General features: G+C 36.0%; 1 protein-coding gene across 7 annotated transcripts in view; it reads left to right on the forward strand.

The window, feature by feature from the left end:
- PDE7A (phosphodiesterase 7A) overlaps nt 1–18,719 on the forward strand; it is a 78,561-nt gene that overhangs the window by 44,938 nt on the left and 14,904 nt on the right. For 3 of the 7 annotated variants that reach the window (XM_072852408.1, XM_072852405.1, XM_072852407.1), the window contains exons 3-5: nt 4,037–4,069; nt 4,565–4,648; nt 17,274–17,425. In XM_072852408.1, the coding sequence (XP_072708509.1) occupies nt 4,037–4,069; nt 4,565–4,648; nt 17,274–17,425 (269 nt within the window). The remainder of the gene's footprint in view (nt 1–4,036; nt 4,070–4,564; nt 4,649–17,273; nt 17,426–18,719) is intronic. The other 4 variants (XM_072852406.1, XM_072852409.1, XM_072852411.1 and 1 more) reach the window with 2 other exon arrangements.

An 18,719-nucleotide genomic window follows, 5' to 3' on the forward strand; every position in this document is an offset into this window, starting at 1 on the left:
CCTCAGTCAGCTACTTCTCTCAGCAGCTACGAGGAATTTTCAAAATTTCTTGTAAGTGCTTCTGTGTAATCTTGATACTTGATTTTTCTCTTCTTTGCTTTTCTGGTTTCTTTTTCTTGTTGTTTTATATTGCCTGAAAGTTTTGCTGCTGTGCATGGGGTAAAAAGAATGGGGCACTGACTGCTTGTATTGGTGAGCATGCACCTCTCAACTAAAACTGGAGCATTTTACCCTGCTTTAGAGGTCTCGATCACTTCAAATAGGAAACAGTGGAGGCAAGCTACTGTGTAATGCAGGTGCACGCTCTTTTCCGGTAGTGGTTGTTACGTTGTATTCCTTCTGCTTTAATTCTGGCATATTCAGCTGACCTGTCATCTGTTTCTCCATCAAATTTAATAGGAATTTTAATCTGTGAAGCTAGTAATTCTTTCTGGAAATCCTGCTCTTCACAACTTCATGGCTTTGACTTGGGTGGTTTACCTTGAGGTGGCTGTTGTAATTTCTGCTCCCAGCTGTCCTCCGTGGTCTTTGAGATTTCTGCCCCTGCTCCAGAAGGCCTCAGCTCCCCAAGCAGCTGCTGCATTGTTACTGTGCCACACTGGAGTATAAGGGTAGCATGAAGTATGTGCCGTGTAACCCTAACGCGCAGGGATGTCAGCTATGGCATTTCAGCTGCCTCGTAAGTATCAGAGCTGTCCTTGCGGTGTGAGCAGGAATCTGAGAGAGGGGTAGGAAAAACGATCTGTCTCAAGGTAAGTTTTGTTACAGCCCTGATTCGTTTTCAGTTGCAGGTGCAAACCTCCCACTTACGTTCCTTCTTCCACTATTTATTTAATCTTCAATTGAGTTTCTGCCTGTATGGCCTTTGTCTTAAAAATGTAAGCAATCCTGGTCACATAGAACTATTCTGGGAAAAAATCTAGTTAAATACTCAGCCAACAGATATTTTATCATGTTGGTGCACAAAATCAGATTTTGAAAGGAAGGTTTCATGTTTTTTAAATCTTTCTCTTGATTCTTTGGATTCACAGAAACTCTCAAAGAGGGGAAAAAAAAAATTGTTCCTGGAAGTCCACTGTCATTAAGATGCTGGACTTGAATGTGTTCCCCTAAGGAAACAGAGGAGTGTGTTCAGAGTGGCTAAAGTGGCTAAAGAAGAGACACTTAAGATAAAAACTGCCAGTTTGCTACCACTTCTGGCCCCCAAAGGAAACTTACCTATAAGCAAATACTGCGATCTGAAGGTTTCAAAAGATTTTGTAACCACTTCGATATTTTTTAAAGGCCTAAATAAATAAAAACTATTCATAAGTTCTTTTGGTTTAGGTGTTGAATTTTAATTATCTTTTAAAATATATTTAATTTCTATATTTTATTATCTTTAATTATCTAAACAGCTACCATAATAATGATTGGCTCTGAAGATGGACTTCTGTTGCTGTTTGAAGGAATTATTTAACAGTGTCCTTTTGTCTGATAAAAGTAATCTTAAATCTGAAATGTCTTGTGCCTTTTTTTAAGTTTGTCATCACCTATGATGATAAACATGTCTCTTCCTTAAAATTAAATTCTGTATCATTTCAGAGTCATAGGGTTACAAAAAACTTGTGCAGGATTTCCCAAGCAAATCGATGTGAATATGTTATGTTGTGTGCAAGCAAAATTAAGTGGGTGCATTTGGGATCTATTGGTCTTTGCAGGTCAGATTAACTCAACAGTGAACGCATAATGACGGTCCAGTATTTCTGGATGTTTTGGGACTAACTATACATATGCAGTAGAGATTAGTTTCACTGTGCTAATTAGCACATTATGAAATGATGTGCTAATGTGCAGCCAGTTTGATGCTATTCCTTTTTATGCTTCTATATACACAGAAACTTCAGATGGATGTATGGTATCTTCAAATTCCATTCGTACCATTTTTTTCCAAGCACATTTGTCTGAAATCTTGAAAAATGAAGTCGTTCTGTACAATGATAACGGAAACAGCTCTTCTGCCTTCTTTTTGGCCCAATAGGAATTTCTGCTTTTACTGTGATAAATTACAGTTCTGTAGAGGTGATATCTTTTTCCAGAATAAATCCAAATGTATTCTAAAAAAAATTCATCGCTGTTGAGATCTTGATTCTTAACAAAATACCCTCTGCTTCTACCACGATCAAGGGAACAGAATTTTGTTTAACAACTATTTAATGACAATATTTTACTTTCATTGCTGGGAATTTCTCATTTCATATGTATGCAAGTAAATACCCTCATTTTACCTTTATCTCATTACAATCACCTTTTTAATAGTTTGCAATGTGCATTTTTAGTATATCACTTCTTCTTTTGGCTAACTATTCCTGTAAATAGACATTTTAATAACTCCTGTTAAAAGCAATGTAGTTAATTGCACTTCTGCATTTCACTTGCAGACAGTTTTTCTTGTTTTCCTACTCAAAATCCACAACACTGTGGGCGTTTCAAGGGTAACAGGGATACTGTTATTCTCTCTATGCTGTTAGACTAGGTACTAGTAAATAAAAAAAGAACAAAGCAGAGAGAAATTTTCTTGATATCATTTATCAGATCAACCTGTTTGTTTTGTTATTTGCAGAATTCCATGTTAGTCTGCAGGCGTTTTTCTGTGAACTTTTCCTACTCTTGATACTTGGAACAAGTGAATTGTTCACCAAAACTTAGTTGTACACTGACTGAAACTATTTGCTAATTCACATTATGGTTGGTAAATTTTGAAAGTTAAGACTGCCTTGAAAACTAAATATAATTCACAAAAGTTGTATCACCTTTTCTGTAAAAAATTAGCTCAACTAAAAAACCCTCTTATTTTCCTTTTAATTCAGCTGGTGAACTCATTCACACAGCTGTAGCTATGACTGATTTCCCAGATAAATATGAGTGAAAGGTAATGAAAGTTGCATTTTCCTCTGTGTAAACTGATATTTTCATACACAGCTACTAATGCATTCCCCTCCTCTTTTCCAAAATTTCCTTCCTTTTTCCTTTTTATTAATTTACTTTGTAAATAATATTCACCAGTTGCTTGTGCCTAACAGAAGAGTTCTACAATTTGCTGCCTCTGTATTGCCTGGAACAAGACAAGCCTTGTGCACTCTGCTCAGATGAATGCTTAAAACCTTTATAAGTAATATATTGTCAATGGTCTGAAAAATAATATTTACGGGTAGTAATTGGATTACTGTCCCTTGCAGCTCTGTTAAGGTTTTCAGTTTCAAAAAACCAAATGGAGTAATAATTGAAAACCACATGTATTTGGTATATTTTTACTGATATGTAAACTTTAGGCTCCTTATTTGGGAAGCCCTGGGCCTACTTAACTTTTGTGGTCCTTACAGCGTGCCTCATAAGATAACATTCATGTGAAGTGTGCCGCTATAGATATGTCAGTGTTTATGGACACGTATCTCTAGAAAGATACCTGTTAAGTATTAAAAGTATATTACTGAAGTTTTAGTTAGTATCTTTAGCTATTTTCTGACAAGTTGCCTGCTTCAGCATTACAAATTAGCAGGTTGGGGAAGAAAAAGAAAAAACTCTCAAGATGTTATCAGTTGCTGGAAATTAAATAGCTATATTTTATTTTGTTCTTATGAAATCAGTCTTAGTTCCTTGTGCTAAATACTTAGTTTTGATTCATATGAAAATCACTGTATTTGAGGAGAGGAGAATACTACACTTGAAGGATTTTCATAATTAGGAACCAGGACATTTTCACACCTTAAATTTCACTTTTTTGTTAGGATTTGAGGAGGGAAACACTATTGCATTTGATCCTCAAAGGTTTGCCCAAATTTGTAATTGCTAAAGGATTTTAAGTGAAAGCTTTTAATCCAGGTGAACTACTTACATTAATGCATAGAAATACCTAATGAAAGAATACTGATCAGCTTTCAGTTGGTAAAATGCATAAGTAGAAATCAACTAGCATGCTAAAAGATTCAGGTTGAAGCTATTTGCAGTGCAAAATAGTTTGATAAAATTTTAATACTGAGTTTTGGTATTTTAATAGGCTCTTGTGTAATATTCAAACAGCTGAGCACAAGTAAGTAAATGCTAGTGGGAAAATATTATATTATGTAATATAAAACCATATTGTAACTAGCTTATTTGCTAAAAGCTACCATTTCTAGAAGCTGAATCTTTTTTGTATTATACAAAATGTTACTGTTTTATGTGTGTTACTGAGGAACAAATCAACTTTTAATGTTCTTGTTTCCTGTCATACTAAGGTGCATTTTTACCATACTGGTGTAGCAAGCTGTTCCTAATTTCATCTGAATGCTTATCACATGCTTCTGGCAACGTATGCTTAGGCAGGAGAGATTTTGACAAGAAAGCATGCGATTGCATGTTTAACAAGTCTTCAAACTTTGTTTTGAATTTCACCTTTAAAACAAAAAGCATTGAAGTAGGCCTATTGTTTGAATAACCCTCCTCCATTAAGTACATGAATCTTTACCCCTCCAGGCTATGTTCATTTGCATTTTATCTCTGCCACTCTTCCACACTTTTATTTCACTCTTGACCCTGTTTCTAGGAGATGTGCGAGTAAGAAGTCGGGCAGGATTTGAAACAGAGAGAAGAGGTTCTCATCCATACATTGATTTCCGTATTTTTCACTGTAAGTATTTAAAAGCAGATAAATGACAAATAAACAAAGGCTTCCATTAATTTTAACTACTGAGCCTCTAAAAATAAAGTTAGCAGTTTATATAGCAAGACCATTTATTATACTTCTTAGTAAAATCCTTCATGCTACTTCATTACCAAAAGTAGAAGAAAACCTTCACTGCTAAATTTTTATTTTTAAAAATATAGTTTAAACTCATTGAATTTAGACCTGAATCCCTATGGAACCTGAAGACTATATACAGCTTCTGATGTGTGTGCTGAGTTCTTACTTGGCAGACACAATCAGTTGAGAAGAATACTTTCCTGCTTTTATAAAGCAGCAGAAGGGCCTGGTCCAGGATGATGTTTGAAGAGAATTACAGTAGATGTCAATATTCGTGACCTCACCATAATCAATTAACATTACATTTACTCAAACATGTAGCTAGGACTTGAATGTTTTGGACATAGGCAAATATTAAAGATTAAAATGTTATAAGAAAACAGCAGACTAAATTTTTTTGATTATGTGTTTCAGGAAACATTTTTTCTCAGAATTGTTACAAGAAGAATATTTTTGGATAATTTCACTTTCTTTCTCTACATCTATATTGTTATAACTAAATATGTCACTAGTTGTTGTAATATAAAAGCTTCAATAGCCCTCAGACCAATATGCAGGAAAAGTGCAGGGGATTTAGGTCTTAATTAGATTATGCCTATAATATTAATGCATTAAGTGTCATAAAGTATCTATACCAACATTGTATCAGCACAATTCCAAGTATTCTGAATGCAAAGGAGAGATTTAGAGAAACTTATTTCATGGTAACAAGTGTGGTTGTTGTAATTACCTTATTAATAAAAATGAGTGGCAGAAACTGGTCTAATATTCTGATCTTAACTGAAGTTACTCTTTTAAAAAGTAGATTTAAATATAAAACTCTTAAACTCTTAGTTTCATTCAAAAGTTAGTATCATAAAATAGGTGAGAAAACAAAGTTTGAAGAGTATGCTATATCGATTTATTTCAATAGAGGATAAGAATTCTATCTCAAGTCCTGATAATTCTATTGAGTATAATAAAAATTCTCTGTAGAAATAGCATGGGATTTATGAATTACATAACTATGTCTTTTTGTATATATCTATGTGGCATTTCATGCTGATACGGGAAAATACTACCAGAAGTATTAAAAGAACTACCTGTTAAAAGGCAGTCACATATTATATTATTGCTGTTGTCAAATTAACTGTATCTTCTATGGTACTCATCACGCTGTTTCTTTCCATCCTGGTGACTGTGCATCAGGCAGATCATGACTAATCAGGAAAAGGATTTTCACACCCTTTCTTCTTGCCCCTACTTGTTCAGGCACAGGCACCAACTTTTAGCAACATCAACTGTGGTGTCTGATGACAGCAAAGAATGTTGCTAGGAGGCCCAAAAAATTCTTTGGCTATAACTTCCCTCTTGAGTCAGCTGCTGTGGCAGTTTTCAGAGTTGCCGTATTATAGTCAGATTTTTTTGCACTTCAGGATTGTGGCCTGTTGCAGTGTTGCTCCTTGACTTCAGACTCCTGCTACATTGTGGAGTTTCTTTCAAAGTCAGTAAGGAATTCAGCCCCATCTCTCACCATATCACTAGATTATCTATTAATTTACAGAATTTTTTTTAAAATCAGTAAAATGTTTTCTTTTTCTCTGCAGTGCTAATTGAGTCCTGATCAGTGTTTTCCTTAATTGTTTTAAGCAAAAGAGTTTTAGTATCGTACTATCAGACTGCAGGTAGAGAGAAGTTGTGGGAATCAAGATTTGACCTAATTTTTAGGATATTCTCCCCGCCCTCCCCTGGTAACTCCAGAAGGATTTTGCCACATAGAGCTACATGGCTGAAACATGTTCACCCATATGAGCAATAGACAGCATGTGAGAGGAGCCAGCTGGCTGCTCTTTGCTTGGGACAAAAACTGGACTGAAAAGGGTCTCTTCTGCAGCTGAAGCAGACTAAACCATCTGAATGTTGGACTTTCCCCCCTGCCCCTGCTACCACAGCTGCATACTGAGCATCAGTAATGCATGGATATGCTTCCTTGATGGTGTTTGTAAAGTTTTACTGTAACTTTCTTTTACTATCCACTGACTTTACTCTGTGGTTCTAAATCTTTTGCAATGATCATTGCTTACCTGTTTTGCAGATGACATATACTGGCTATCATTCACAGTGAAGTGTTGTTGCCATTTTGTATTTTGCTTAGCTAACTTTTGTTTAGCATTATTTTCTTTTTCTGTCAATGACATTTTCTGAAAAAGTTGAACATCTTTCAGGAAGTCCAGCTAATAATCTGCTGACCAGTTCTCTTTTTCCAGTATTTTATTATAGGCTCTTAACCCAATATTTTATTGGTAGGTTTGAAGAGTACTGAATTTTAAATGCCTTACTCTATTTTCAGGAAGCTACTGCTTTTTTATTGTGTTTTTTTTGGGGGGTGGGTGTGTGTGTGGTTTTTTTGTTGTTGTTTGTTTTAAATAGTCACTTCTATTTCATAACGTTACTCTTACTTGCAACTTCAACTAGTGTTACCAAAGTAAAGTTTGTTAGCATTTAGTTCTTAAGGCCACTTCTGTTTCTTCTTAAGGATTATAAGCTCAGTGTCTGCATCTTTATCCCGGAGTTCTGTAATTGGCACGTGAATATTCAAGTTTCTAAACTGGCTAGAAGTATTCTCAAGGGTAACTTCTTTCTAGGAAATTTGATTTTAAAACGATTGTTGGAAAAATGTCTTTACTGTTGTTGCTAGAGATGGTGGTATGGGAGTCATATCTGAGGATTATTAAATGCAGGATTTGACTGATGATCAAACTAAGTTTCTTGGGTGGTAGTTTTCCTTCTACATTATCTTTTATTCCAGAAGTCACATGTTTATAGCTAATCGCAGGAACTAGCCAGGAGGAATGGCTCAATAAACAAATTTTTGTTTCAGCAAGACTGCTTCCCGATGAATGGGGAAAATCAGGATTGTATTCTTCATGTTGATTGGTAATTGGTTAACATTGGGACATCAATTAATAGTTTTTCTGTTACTGTGGTCTGTTGATTATGTCTGTGTGGGACCATGGGCATAAACTCAAGTTAGCAGCTAAAACCCACCATTTCTGGAGAGGAGAGAGCAGCTACATAACTTTCTTCCTCAGAAGTAAATTTTTACCTCAAATATAATGGTCTGGTTTTGTTCAGTGGATGTACATATTTCACAGTTGCACAGTAAATTGCATACACTTTATTTTATTGAGTTGAATATAGAGCACTGGATCTACTTTTTCACTCCTTAGGTAACAAGGAGGGAGTTTGGCAGTTTACTGTCTGACAAACCCAGCATGTACTGTTTGGTTTTTAGGGAAGTTACTGAAAAAATGATTGCAGTGGTTATAACCACTTTTGCTCTCTGCTAGTTTACAAATAGACTATAGTTAACGTGATTACTTTAACATTTTTTTTTTTACATTACTCAAGACATCATAGATAGTAATTCAGTCTGCAATGTTGACAGAATATGTTGATAAAAGCTAATGCAAAACAAAATCTTTGGTAGAAGAATGGGTAGATGACAGTATAAAAATATTCCCTTTTTCAGAAATAGCAAACCAGCAATAAAACTTTAGGTTTTGTTTTCTTGCCATTGAGAGGTTATCAATAATGTCTCTTGTTTTTTATACGCATGTGTCTGTGTGTATATATACACACACACATAAGAAACTTTGATGTTTGTGAGGATTTTCTAGCATGCACAAGCAAAAATAATATATAATGTGCCCCAATCACTCACTGTTTCACCTGGGGAAAAAAAAAATCAGTGAATGTGCTGTGATGGGTACAGTACGTTATAGTGAGGAAGTGAAGCGAAAATGAACAAAGTGAAGCTAAAGTGAATAATCAGGATAACAGCAAAAAATACTGGGAAGTGTCTTATGCAGCTACAACTTAAATTAATACTTTCAAACTTCCTTTTTAGGAAAGGGTTGTTGGATATAGTCTGGAAGAACCGGATAAAAAACGAATACTTTGGTTTTGTGGAGAGGAAACATTTTTTTCTTCTTGCTTTTCCTGTTGTAACTGCACCAGAATAGATAAGATCTTGTCAAAAGGTTTTTTAAATTCTCTTGTGCCAATCTAGTCTGAGCATGCTTCTATAGGGAGATGGTGATGTTGCCAACACATGTGGCTCTATTTTGTGTTTTATAGGTAGCCTAATATGTCACATTGGTGAATTAAAATATCTTAGAAAGAAAGAGTTTTTTGAGTTAATCAGTATGTTTCTGTAAACATTTAGGAATGACTCAATTTTGAATCAAATTGATGCTTGCATACAGTACAGTGCTTCACATAGAGAAAACAATGTGATTGGAACTTAAGACTTCATTGAGACTTAGATGGTTCTTCTCCGTAGTTGTATATGGAGCCTTTTTAGCAAGGAAAGAAAGGAAGAGTTTAGGTGACTTTTATAGGTGATGGATAACTCTAACTCCCTTTCTTAAGAGTGCGAACACATTAAGAAATTCCAGAGTTTATCTTTGGTATACAACTTTCAGACTGTTTACTTGGAAATTGCAGTTCACGGAACATTTTATATGCTACCTTGAGATCTGGCAAAGGTGTTGTCAGCATCTACTGTTTGCAATGTTGTTTTGAACTTTCCAGTTTTTTGCTCACAAATCACTGGAAAAGGTTTACCTTGGACAGTGAATTTAGACTTCCCTTGGGTGAGAGGCCAGAAGTCAAAGAAGAGAGAAGAGTTCAAATCCAAATTGATTGCCTTAAACAATTTGGGAAAACTTTGTGTAACAGCACCTGATCATGCTTTTGATAATACCATCTAGAAGTTGAGATAAAATGAGCATAGTCCAGATGAAGTTGAATGTCCTTAAGTTTCAAGAAAACAGAGGAATTACCTAGCTGAATCTGGTTAAGAGTAATTGTCTGTCATCTTCAACAGTCTACTGTGAAGAAGGTTGAGTTTCACAGAGGATAAAGTTATGCAAGAATATTTCTGTGAGGTTATAGGTTGAACGAAGTATTTGTTTCTCTGTGAAAATACCAGCACTGAGGAGTGAAAAGCTTGTACTCAAGAGATTTCTCTAAAAGCTGCCTTTCTGTGAAGGATAAATTCTGAAATTGTCATCTAATTACTCACAATCCAGATTATTCAAATAAATTGTTTTCCTCAATGTGAGAGAAATTTTGACTTTGGGTTAGTGTGGAGAATGCAGTCACACAAGGGGAAGCTATAGAAAATGTCCTAAATACAGCTTTGGCCAAAAGAAAACAGGGAAGATAAACTTGGAAGTGAAAAGAGAGCTTGAAGTGAGCTTGGTTAAGGAACACTTCAGGGTAAAAGCTTCCAATTGAGAATACAGGACAGATTTTTTTTTTTCTTTTTCTTTTGCTATCCTAGATTGTTATTTTACCTACAATTTCTTCTTTTCAAGTTTCTGTAAAACAGCATGTGTGCTCTGGAGTCTTGCACTGGTACAGCTCACTCAGTGTTTTATTGCTGAGGTAAGTTTGACCTGAGAAGAAGACACAGCCACATTCTAGGTTTTTTTTTTTCTTTTCTTTTAACCTCTCCAGTGTGTTCCTTCAAGTAGGTTATTTTGAAACGCTTTTTTTTTATGCTGGACAATTTGGCATAAACTATGTGAGAATTCTTTTGTTTTCATCTCTGCTCCCAGTTTGACTTTTGTATTGACAGTCATACGGACTCTTAAGGGATATTCTTTTTCTGTCAACCACAATGTGTTACTTTTGAGTTCGTCTTTCATTTCTGGGGGTGAAAAATAGCCAAAAAGGTTTACTTGATGGTTCTGTAATTCCATTGCCATAGAACTGAAGATTTCTAGAACACCAAAGAACGGTGTTTTCTTGGCAGACATCAAGAAAAGGAATTTGGTGATGGTCTGGAATATATTATCCTTCTTTTGGGAAAAGAGTTGAACCGTTATGTGTTGTGTACTTGTTCTTCAAAAACATCAGTATCTTGATTAACACAGCATAACCCATTTTTGTAAGGGATATATGTGTATTCTGATGATATTCCTCTAAATATTTTGCTTCAGTGAGGTTTGTTAGTTCACACGGTGCTGTTGTGAGCTACAGATTTGCCTTGTCCAGTGGGTGGATTCAGGTTAAAAAAAAAAGTACACAACTGCAGGATTGCTGGGGTTATGATTCAGTAAATTGGTAGGGAAAGAATATGCCTTGTATATTTTGTTTCCTAGTCCTAAGATAATTGCAAAATGTTACGCAGTCCAGCACAGGAATGGCATTGTTCAATTTACTTGATTTTATATCCTTCCCGAGGTGTTTACAGAAATAGTAAGAGGAGCCAAAATTCAAGAGTTATATGAGTAGAATCCTTTAGATACCTTTACACAGTGCTTTCTTTACACTTTTGCTGCTGTGTAATGGCTTACAATGCCATTGGAGAATTGGCATTTAATGCATACTGAAATAGTCCAATCCCTGCACTTTGAGTAATTTCTCTCAAATTAGCTCTACTTTGAGCACATAATTGAACCAAAGTACTTTCAGAAGTCTCTTCTGTCCCTTCCAACCTAAATTATTCTATTGTTCTGTGGCTCTGTACTTTGCTACGGCAGTATTTCATTCTGTAAGATCCTTCAGGGAAGGAGTTATCTTTGGTGGTGGTGATTCCTAGCAGTTGCCCTCCATCAGGGAGGTTCTGTTGAAAAGTACTAGAGTTTTTATTAGAGTGGTGGTACTACTAGAGCTTCTTGAAACTTAACAAATTTTTCTGATTCCGCTCAGAAGACACTTGCAAAGCCATGTTTGTTTAACTAATCCTTAACCCACAGCATATTTTCCGGTGATCATTATTATCTGGAAAAACATGTATGAATGTGTATATAAATACATATATATGATACATTATAAACAAAACAGTCTGGCTTAATTTTTTCTTTTGAGCAGAAGAGGGGGTATAAAGCCTTACAGTGATGCTAAGCAGGGCTTCAGAGTGGTTCTAAGGAAGACAGGAAGTATAATAAGGTAATTCAGACACCAATAGTCTTTATATGTAACTTAAAATCCTTGCTGAAATTATATCTTCCAAACGAAATCAGTTTTATATATGACTTTAGTACTGAATGCCTTAAAAGTACTTTAAAGTGCAAATAATTAGTAGAAAACTTAGAAGAGCTAAAAAACAGGACTTAAAATATTTTTTTAAATGTGCATGGATCTAATATAATGCATTTCTTAATGGTTTGATGGGAATAGATGTGAAATTAGAATGCTTATGGGTCCCTCTAGTGGTGCTAGATAATACTTTCAGATTATTCATAAATAGAAAATTATTTGTATCCTGGAAGGCCTTAGAAATATGGTTATAATTGGCATGTGAAATTGAATATTTCTTTCAAGTGTATATATTTACAGGTGGTGGAAACTTTCAGCTATTATGTCAGGTTTGGTGATGGTATCTGCTATGTAAATATGATAAATGTGTAGTTGGGTTTAATATGGAAAAAATCTTATGCTGGATAGCCTTGTATTGACCGGGACCCCATCAGAGGTTGTGAGTCTTTATCTTTGCATTAAAAGAAAGTTGAAGCATTTTGCTAGGATTTAAGGTGTCTATTAAAAAAAAATTAAACCAAACCATAATTAGGTTGTCATTCTTCCTTTTGTCGTCTGTCCTTACTATACGAAAGATGCAAAAATTCTGAGAATAAATATATCAGTGTTTTATGATTTTGTAAGTGATTGTCACTTGTCTTTTCTCTACTTATCTTGCATTTTTATTTCAGCATGAGAAAAAATATTTAATATCCCTGTGAAATGTGATAAAATTTTTTTTTTAGGTTTTCATGAAGTACAACACACTTAAAAGACTGGGAGTGGGAAGAGAGATTAAAATAAGTGTCTTGGAATACAGATGAAATCTGTTGCATGAAGACAACTTGCATTATTTAATTTTCTCACTGTATGTGCGTAACATTAGCAAAATAACTGATGTTAGTAAACAGAATTATTCCTTTTTTCTTCATTTTAGAGAAAAGCATTTTATTTTACCAGCATCTCACTTAAGATACTTAGAAACAAGACTATAATAATTTTAATAAAAAAATAATTTGGAAGTAATAAATACTTTGGGTGATATTCTAATTTTAAGTAGGGCATGAAGAGTTAAGAAGGGAAGAAGAATGTCATAGGAGAGCTGCTGTTGACTAGGCACAAAGGCCTACACTTTCAGTCTTCTGGTTCCTTGCACCAAAGGCACCTCTGAATGCGGTAGCTTCCTTAACATGCCCAACATCCTGACTGTGCTTTCATTCCGTTTCAGTTCAGACTGTAAATGTCATATACATTTACTTATTTTTTCATTCTAATTTGTCCTTAAACTGTCCTTATCTCTTAAGAGCAAATGGTCACTATTGGATATTAGGCATTTAGCACACTGCAAGCTCCAAAAGAAATTAAGGATGTTTGGGCTGGGAGGAGGGATGCTTTTGCAGCATGCTTTTTCTTGAGCAAATGTAATGCACTCTTCACCTTCTTCTTTCCATTATAAATACATTATTGAACCTTGCTTTGGTAGGGTCTCTGAAATTAGCATCTCGTTTTGTGACTCATGGTAGAAGAGGGTAGGCTGACATTCTCTTATTAATCATGCATATAAAGGGAATGAGTTTTCCGCTTGTGCCAGGAGGGGAAATACCAAATTTCCATTGCACAACTGTATCGTTCACTTTACCAGTTCTTCCCATGAACTTGTCTTTGCTGGTCTGCCAGAACCACAAAGCAGTTGATTTTTGTATCCTTCATAATAATTTATCTGTGAGGAAAAGGAATCTGCAAGCATAGATGCTGTCAGTGTTCCTGCAGTTGCAGTAACCTATCTTCTCCCCCCCCCGCTAGCTATTTTCTTTTTCACCCTTCCTTTTCAATTAATTACCTGTCAAACCTCCACATCCGACTCACCTATTCTGAATTGTCCTGTAGCAAATGTTTAGCTGTTAGAGAGCAATTTACTTTTTGGGTTGGTGTAGTCCCCCTAAATTAGGTGTTCTGGAACTGCAGAGGGCTGCCAGGGCTCAAAATCTCTTCTCATTTGGAAGTTACTCTAATCATTGCAGATCTAAATGATAAGACATTTGGTCAAGCTGTTATTACCTAACTTGGTCTATACATGTGGAATCAATAGTAGTTCAAAGGGAAATGCAAAGCCCTGCCCCTGGGGAGGAACACCCCAAGGCACCAGCTGGGGGCTGACCAGCTGGAAAGCAGCTTGGCAGAGAAGGACCTGGGGGTCCTGGTGGACACTAGGTTGAACATGAGCCAGCAAGGTGCCCTTGCAGCAAAGAAGGCTAATGGTATCCTGGACTGCATTAGGAGGAGCATTGCCAGCAGGTCTGAGGGAGGTGATCCTGCCCCTCTACTCAGCACTGGTGAGGCCACACCTGGAGTGCTGTGTCCAGGTCTGGGCTCCCCAGTACATGAGAGAGAGGGACATGCTAGAGAGAGTCCAACAAAGGGTCAGGAAGATGATTAAGGGGCTGATGAGGAAAGGCTGAGAGAGCTGGGACTGTTCAGCCTGGAGATGAGAAAGCTCAGGGGGATCTCATCAATGTATATAAATACCTGAAGGGAGGGTGCAAAGAGGACAGGGCCAGGACCAGAGGCAATGGCACAAACTGAAACACTGAACATCAGGAAACACTTTTTCCACTGTGAGGGTGACTGAGCACTGGCACAGGTTGCCCAGAGAAGCTGTGGAGTCTCCATCCTTGGAGATATTCAAAAGACATCTGGCCATGGTCCTGGGCAATGTGGTCTAGGTGGCTCTGTCTGAGCAGAGGAGTTTAACCAGATGACCTCCAGAGGTCCTTTCCTGCCTCAGCTGTTCTGTGATTCTGTAATGGCAGCATTGCTGCCAGGAAAGCTGGAATGAAGTAGGCTTTGTTGTTGTTTGTTTGAATTGCATCAGCTGGAGCAGTACTCTTTCTTTTTTTTCTTTACTTTTTTTTTTTAAAGAAGGGGGAGAAAAAGTAGGATTAATGTGTAAGAGTAGTGGTTTACGAACTATACAAACTGCTGATAATTTAGAGAGTTTAAAACTATTTTTAAGATGAATATCTCAATAGCATATTGCAAAGAGTAATGACTGTTCAGCTTCATAGAAAACTGAGTAATTCATTTGCCTCTGTACCTGCATCATCATCAGAAAAAATACTGAAGCAAAAACGTACAACCCCCCCAAATGACTTATGAACACAAATATAGGTTGAACACAGGCCTATACTGCCAAATTACTGCATTTCTGTGTTCTGTAGGGCGCTTTGCTGACAAAAGCTGTTGTTTTATTTGTATTACCTACATCATACTGTTCTGCTAAAGATTAAGGGTGGCATCTGTGACAGTGAGACTTATTTGTCGCATGACAACAAAAGTAGTTTTTTGTTAACTATAGATCTGTAAAAGACTACTTATGATCAAGAAAACCATCTGTACTTCCAGAAGAGTGCTCATTTCTCCTACTTAAAATATTTCATTTTACTGAGCTTCAGTGAAGTTCCTGGATTTTGTATGTCACTCTGTGGACATTTTACATCATTTTATGACCTAAATATACCCATTGTGTATTTTATTTCAAACCTAGTGAATTCTGTTCTGAAATTTGGATTTTAAGGGACTGGATTCAAGACTGAGGGGGAAAAACTTTTTACCCAAAACCTACGCTCCATTAACAGGAGCAGTTGTATTGCTCCCTGCTTCTCTGTTCTGCAGTGCTGGCAGGCTGGCAGTGCTCAGACTGTAACCTCATGTTAACAAATGTGATTAGAAATATTGGTAGAGTAATGCAGCATGACAGAATCTATCTATTTGCCTGCTGTATGTGTGAATGTTGCTCTGTAAGCAACCTTCATCATATGTAGTACACCTGCTTATGTAACTGGGAGATAGATATATATAGAGAGAGATAATATATATGTATGTATGTACCAGTGTCTCCAGAAGAAGTGCCCTTGGCCTTAATTATGATGACTTGAAGAAAGATATTTCATGTGAAGTTGCCTGTATTAGCCCTGTCTGTGTTAGAAACTGATGGGAACTTTAGTATCCTGATGAACTGTTTCAGGCATGTCTGAATATTCCAGTTTTGTCAATTTAAACTCTGTTAGCGCAGACTGTTTATGTGAAATGCTGCTACATTTGATTAGATATTGTATGTTTGTGCAATTGTCAATTCAGTTCAGAGGCACTTTTTTTAGTGTAGCTTGGAAATTAATGTATTAATGAGTTAATGTACAACAAAGTATGTTGGAACTTCTGCAGGGAGAAGAATTTATATGGATAAAGATTTATTTTATGTAGAATTAAACTGCTTTCACTAGAAATCACTGAGGCTTTTAATTGAGGTTGTTCGTAAGGCCACACCTTCCCCTGTACAATATTTTAGACTGACTTTAAGAACAAAAATTGTAGCTGCTTACTTCACCAGTTTCTAATATGCCTTATTCTTAGAAGGGCAAGAGGTCTGTACTACGAAGTTGGGCTCATATTGGTTTTAAGGATCTGCATTTTTGGAAAAGAGCATGTTTGCATTGACTTCCTTAATACCTTTTTTCTTTTTTCTTTTCTTCTTTTTTTTTTTTAACATAAGAGGGATGAGGGAATATCAAGATTATTGACTGTCTGTTGGTTATATAAAACTGCTGTTGGGGGTACTGCTGAAAAGAAAGTAAAGGCCAAGTTTGGCCTTAAATATTTTGGAATGAAAATATCTGGCCTGTTGGAAAGAAGCTGTAGCTATGTGTATTTTGATCTTCAGGTTTCTAAAAATCTTCAAGCATAGCAAATGGAATTGTACATAAGCTAGCATCAGTCATTTGAATAGCTAAACCTGTTAACCTAATAAGAGTAAAGCAAAATATTTGGATTAATCTTTGCAAACAGGCTAAAACAATTTTCTGTAGTGTTTTCACTGTACTGGGAAAGGGAATTACATATGCTGTGAAAGCAAATGTGCTCCTTGTTTGGCAGAGGAGAGGTTCTGAGCATAATTATCTGCAAAAGTACCAAAATATCTCAAGTGTGTTTAAAACTTTGCCAGTAAAGTTAAGAGAATTCCTGATCTTTAAAATCCGTGTAAAAGTTATTTGAATGTGCTCAAAACCTACTTGTAACTCTTGTATCAACACACAATTACTGATATTCTGTTGCTCGTGTATATATCTTATGTGATTTGCTAGGGACACGGATTGGATTTGTATACATGAGAGCAGTTTTCCAAAAAGAACGTGTTTCAAATACTGTTTTTTACACAATTTCCATAATATTTCTGTCCTTTCAATAACAGAGTTCCTTAAAAAGATAAGTTTCAGCTGTGATTTAAATATTTGTTTTTCTTTACAGGATGCTTACATAGAAAACTTTCTTTTTGAAGCCATGGCTCTGTATTTCCTATTAATAAAAATCTCAGTGGCTGAAACATTTGATATACCAATAAAAAAAAAAATTGCAGCACCTTTGTTGTACCAAACTTCCCTGAACGGTCTTTTTTTTTTTTGTAAAGGTTTATTAGAGAGAGTATTTATTTTCTTGTTTTTTGTAGCAAATTCTGAAATCGAGGTGTCTGTGTCTGCGAGAAATGTGAGAAGGTTGCTTAGTTTCCAGCGATACCTGAGATCTTCCCGTTTTTTCCGTGGTATCACTGTTCCAAATTCTTCAAACATTTTAGATGATGATTATAATGGACAAGCAAAGGTTGGTTGCTTGATTTTTTTTTTTTAAAGTATGTTTTTAAAAATGTTCACTAGTATACAACTGTATCTTATGTTAAGAGATAGTGCAGCCAAATACAAACTTTAAGCATGTGTGTTTTATATGTGTGTGTGTGTGTGTGTTTATATATGTCTATATCTTAGTAAAGTCCAGCCAAAATTACCTGGTTTCTAACAAACTCCTTCACCTCCCACAAGTTTACTGGGATGATTTTCAGAGCTTATATGGCTAGCAGTTTTTTTAATAACGCTAGTGAATGGAGGATGCACTGTAATAACTGAAGAAAAAGTGAAGACAGAAAAATGTAACTGTATTTAAGAAATGTAATGGAGCAATTTGGACAACTGTTATCCCCCCCTCCCTTTTCCTTTTTAGTCTAACCTCATTACGGAACATCTGGAAGAGTGACTACTACTGAAAACTCAATAAAATGCATAAATAGATTTATCAGAAGATTATTATGCCAAACTGACTTTTTCTTTGGTAGGCAATTCTTCTAGATAAGGAAAGTGTGATAGCTCTAATATACCCATGCTGCAGTAAAGCATACTGGGAAGGCAGACAGTACTAAAAGAATAGTTGGATGAAGGGCTAGTGAATTGGGGACAGAGGATGGATAGAGCTGAAGGGGAATGAGCAGGCAAAGTTTACAGGTTATTCAGGATCCCAAAGGCTTTGTCTTAATGATTGTGTTGTGAAGCTGCTTGTTCGTAATCTTGATGTAGAAAAGGAGTATGCTTATAATGCAATGTATCCATATGGCACATAATCAGGCTGCAGTTTAGGAAGAACCCAATAACCTGGAGGATGGATTTAAAAATATGTACATTTAATTAAACAGCAGAAAGATCTTGTTAATGCTGTTTGTTTCTTCTGGCAGCTGGGTTTTAGTGACTGGTGGAGAAAAGCTAGAACGTAGTAATTGGATCACGAAACAGCTCTACCAATCTAATGAGAATAGGAGAAGGCAAGTATCCGTTGTAAAACGTGCTGGGCAGGTATTTCTGATAGAGATAGGGGAAGCAAGGATTGTGACTGCTGAACTCTGGTGAGGCCTCGAGTGCTGTTTGCTGTTGTTCATCCCCATTGCTGGAAGAACTGCTAGTTCAGTGAGGTGGAAAGTCAAAAGCTGGTTGCTTAAAAAAGAAATAAAAAGCTTGGCTCATATATCTAGTAAAGCATCTAGATATTATTTCTCTTCTATAAACAACAAGGGAAAGAGAGAAATGGAGGTGAAGGACTACACAGAGATTAATTACTAGCTCATTGCAAAAAT

Source organism: Ciconia boyciana, chromosome 2, assembly GCF_034638445.1.
Source record: "Ciconia boyciana chromosome 2, ASM3463844v1, whole genome shotgun sequence".
Taxonomy (NCBI): Eukaryota; Metazoa; Chordata; class Aves; order Ciconiiformes; family Ciconiidae; genus Ciconia; species Ciconia boyciana.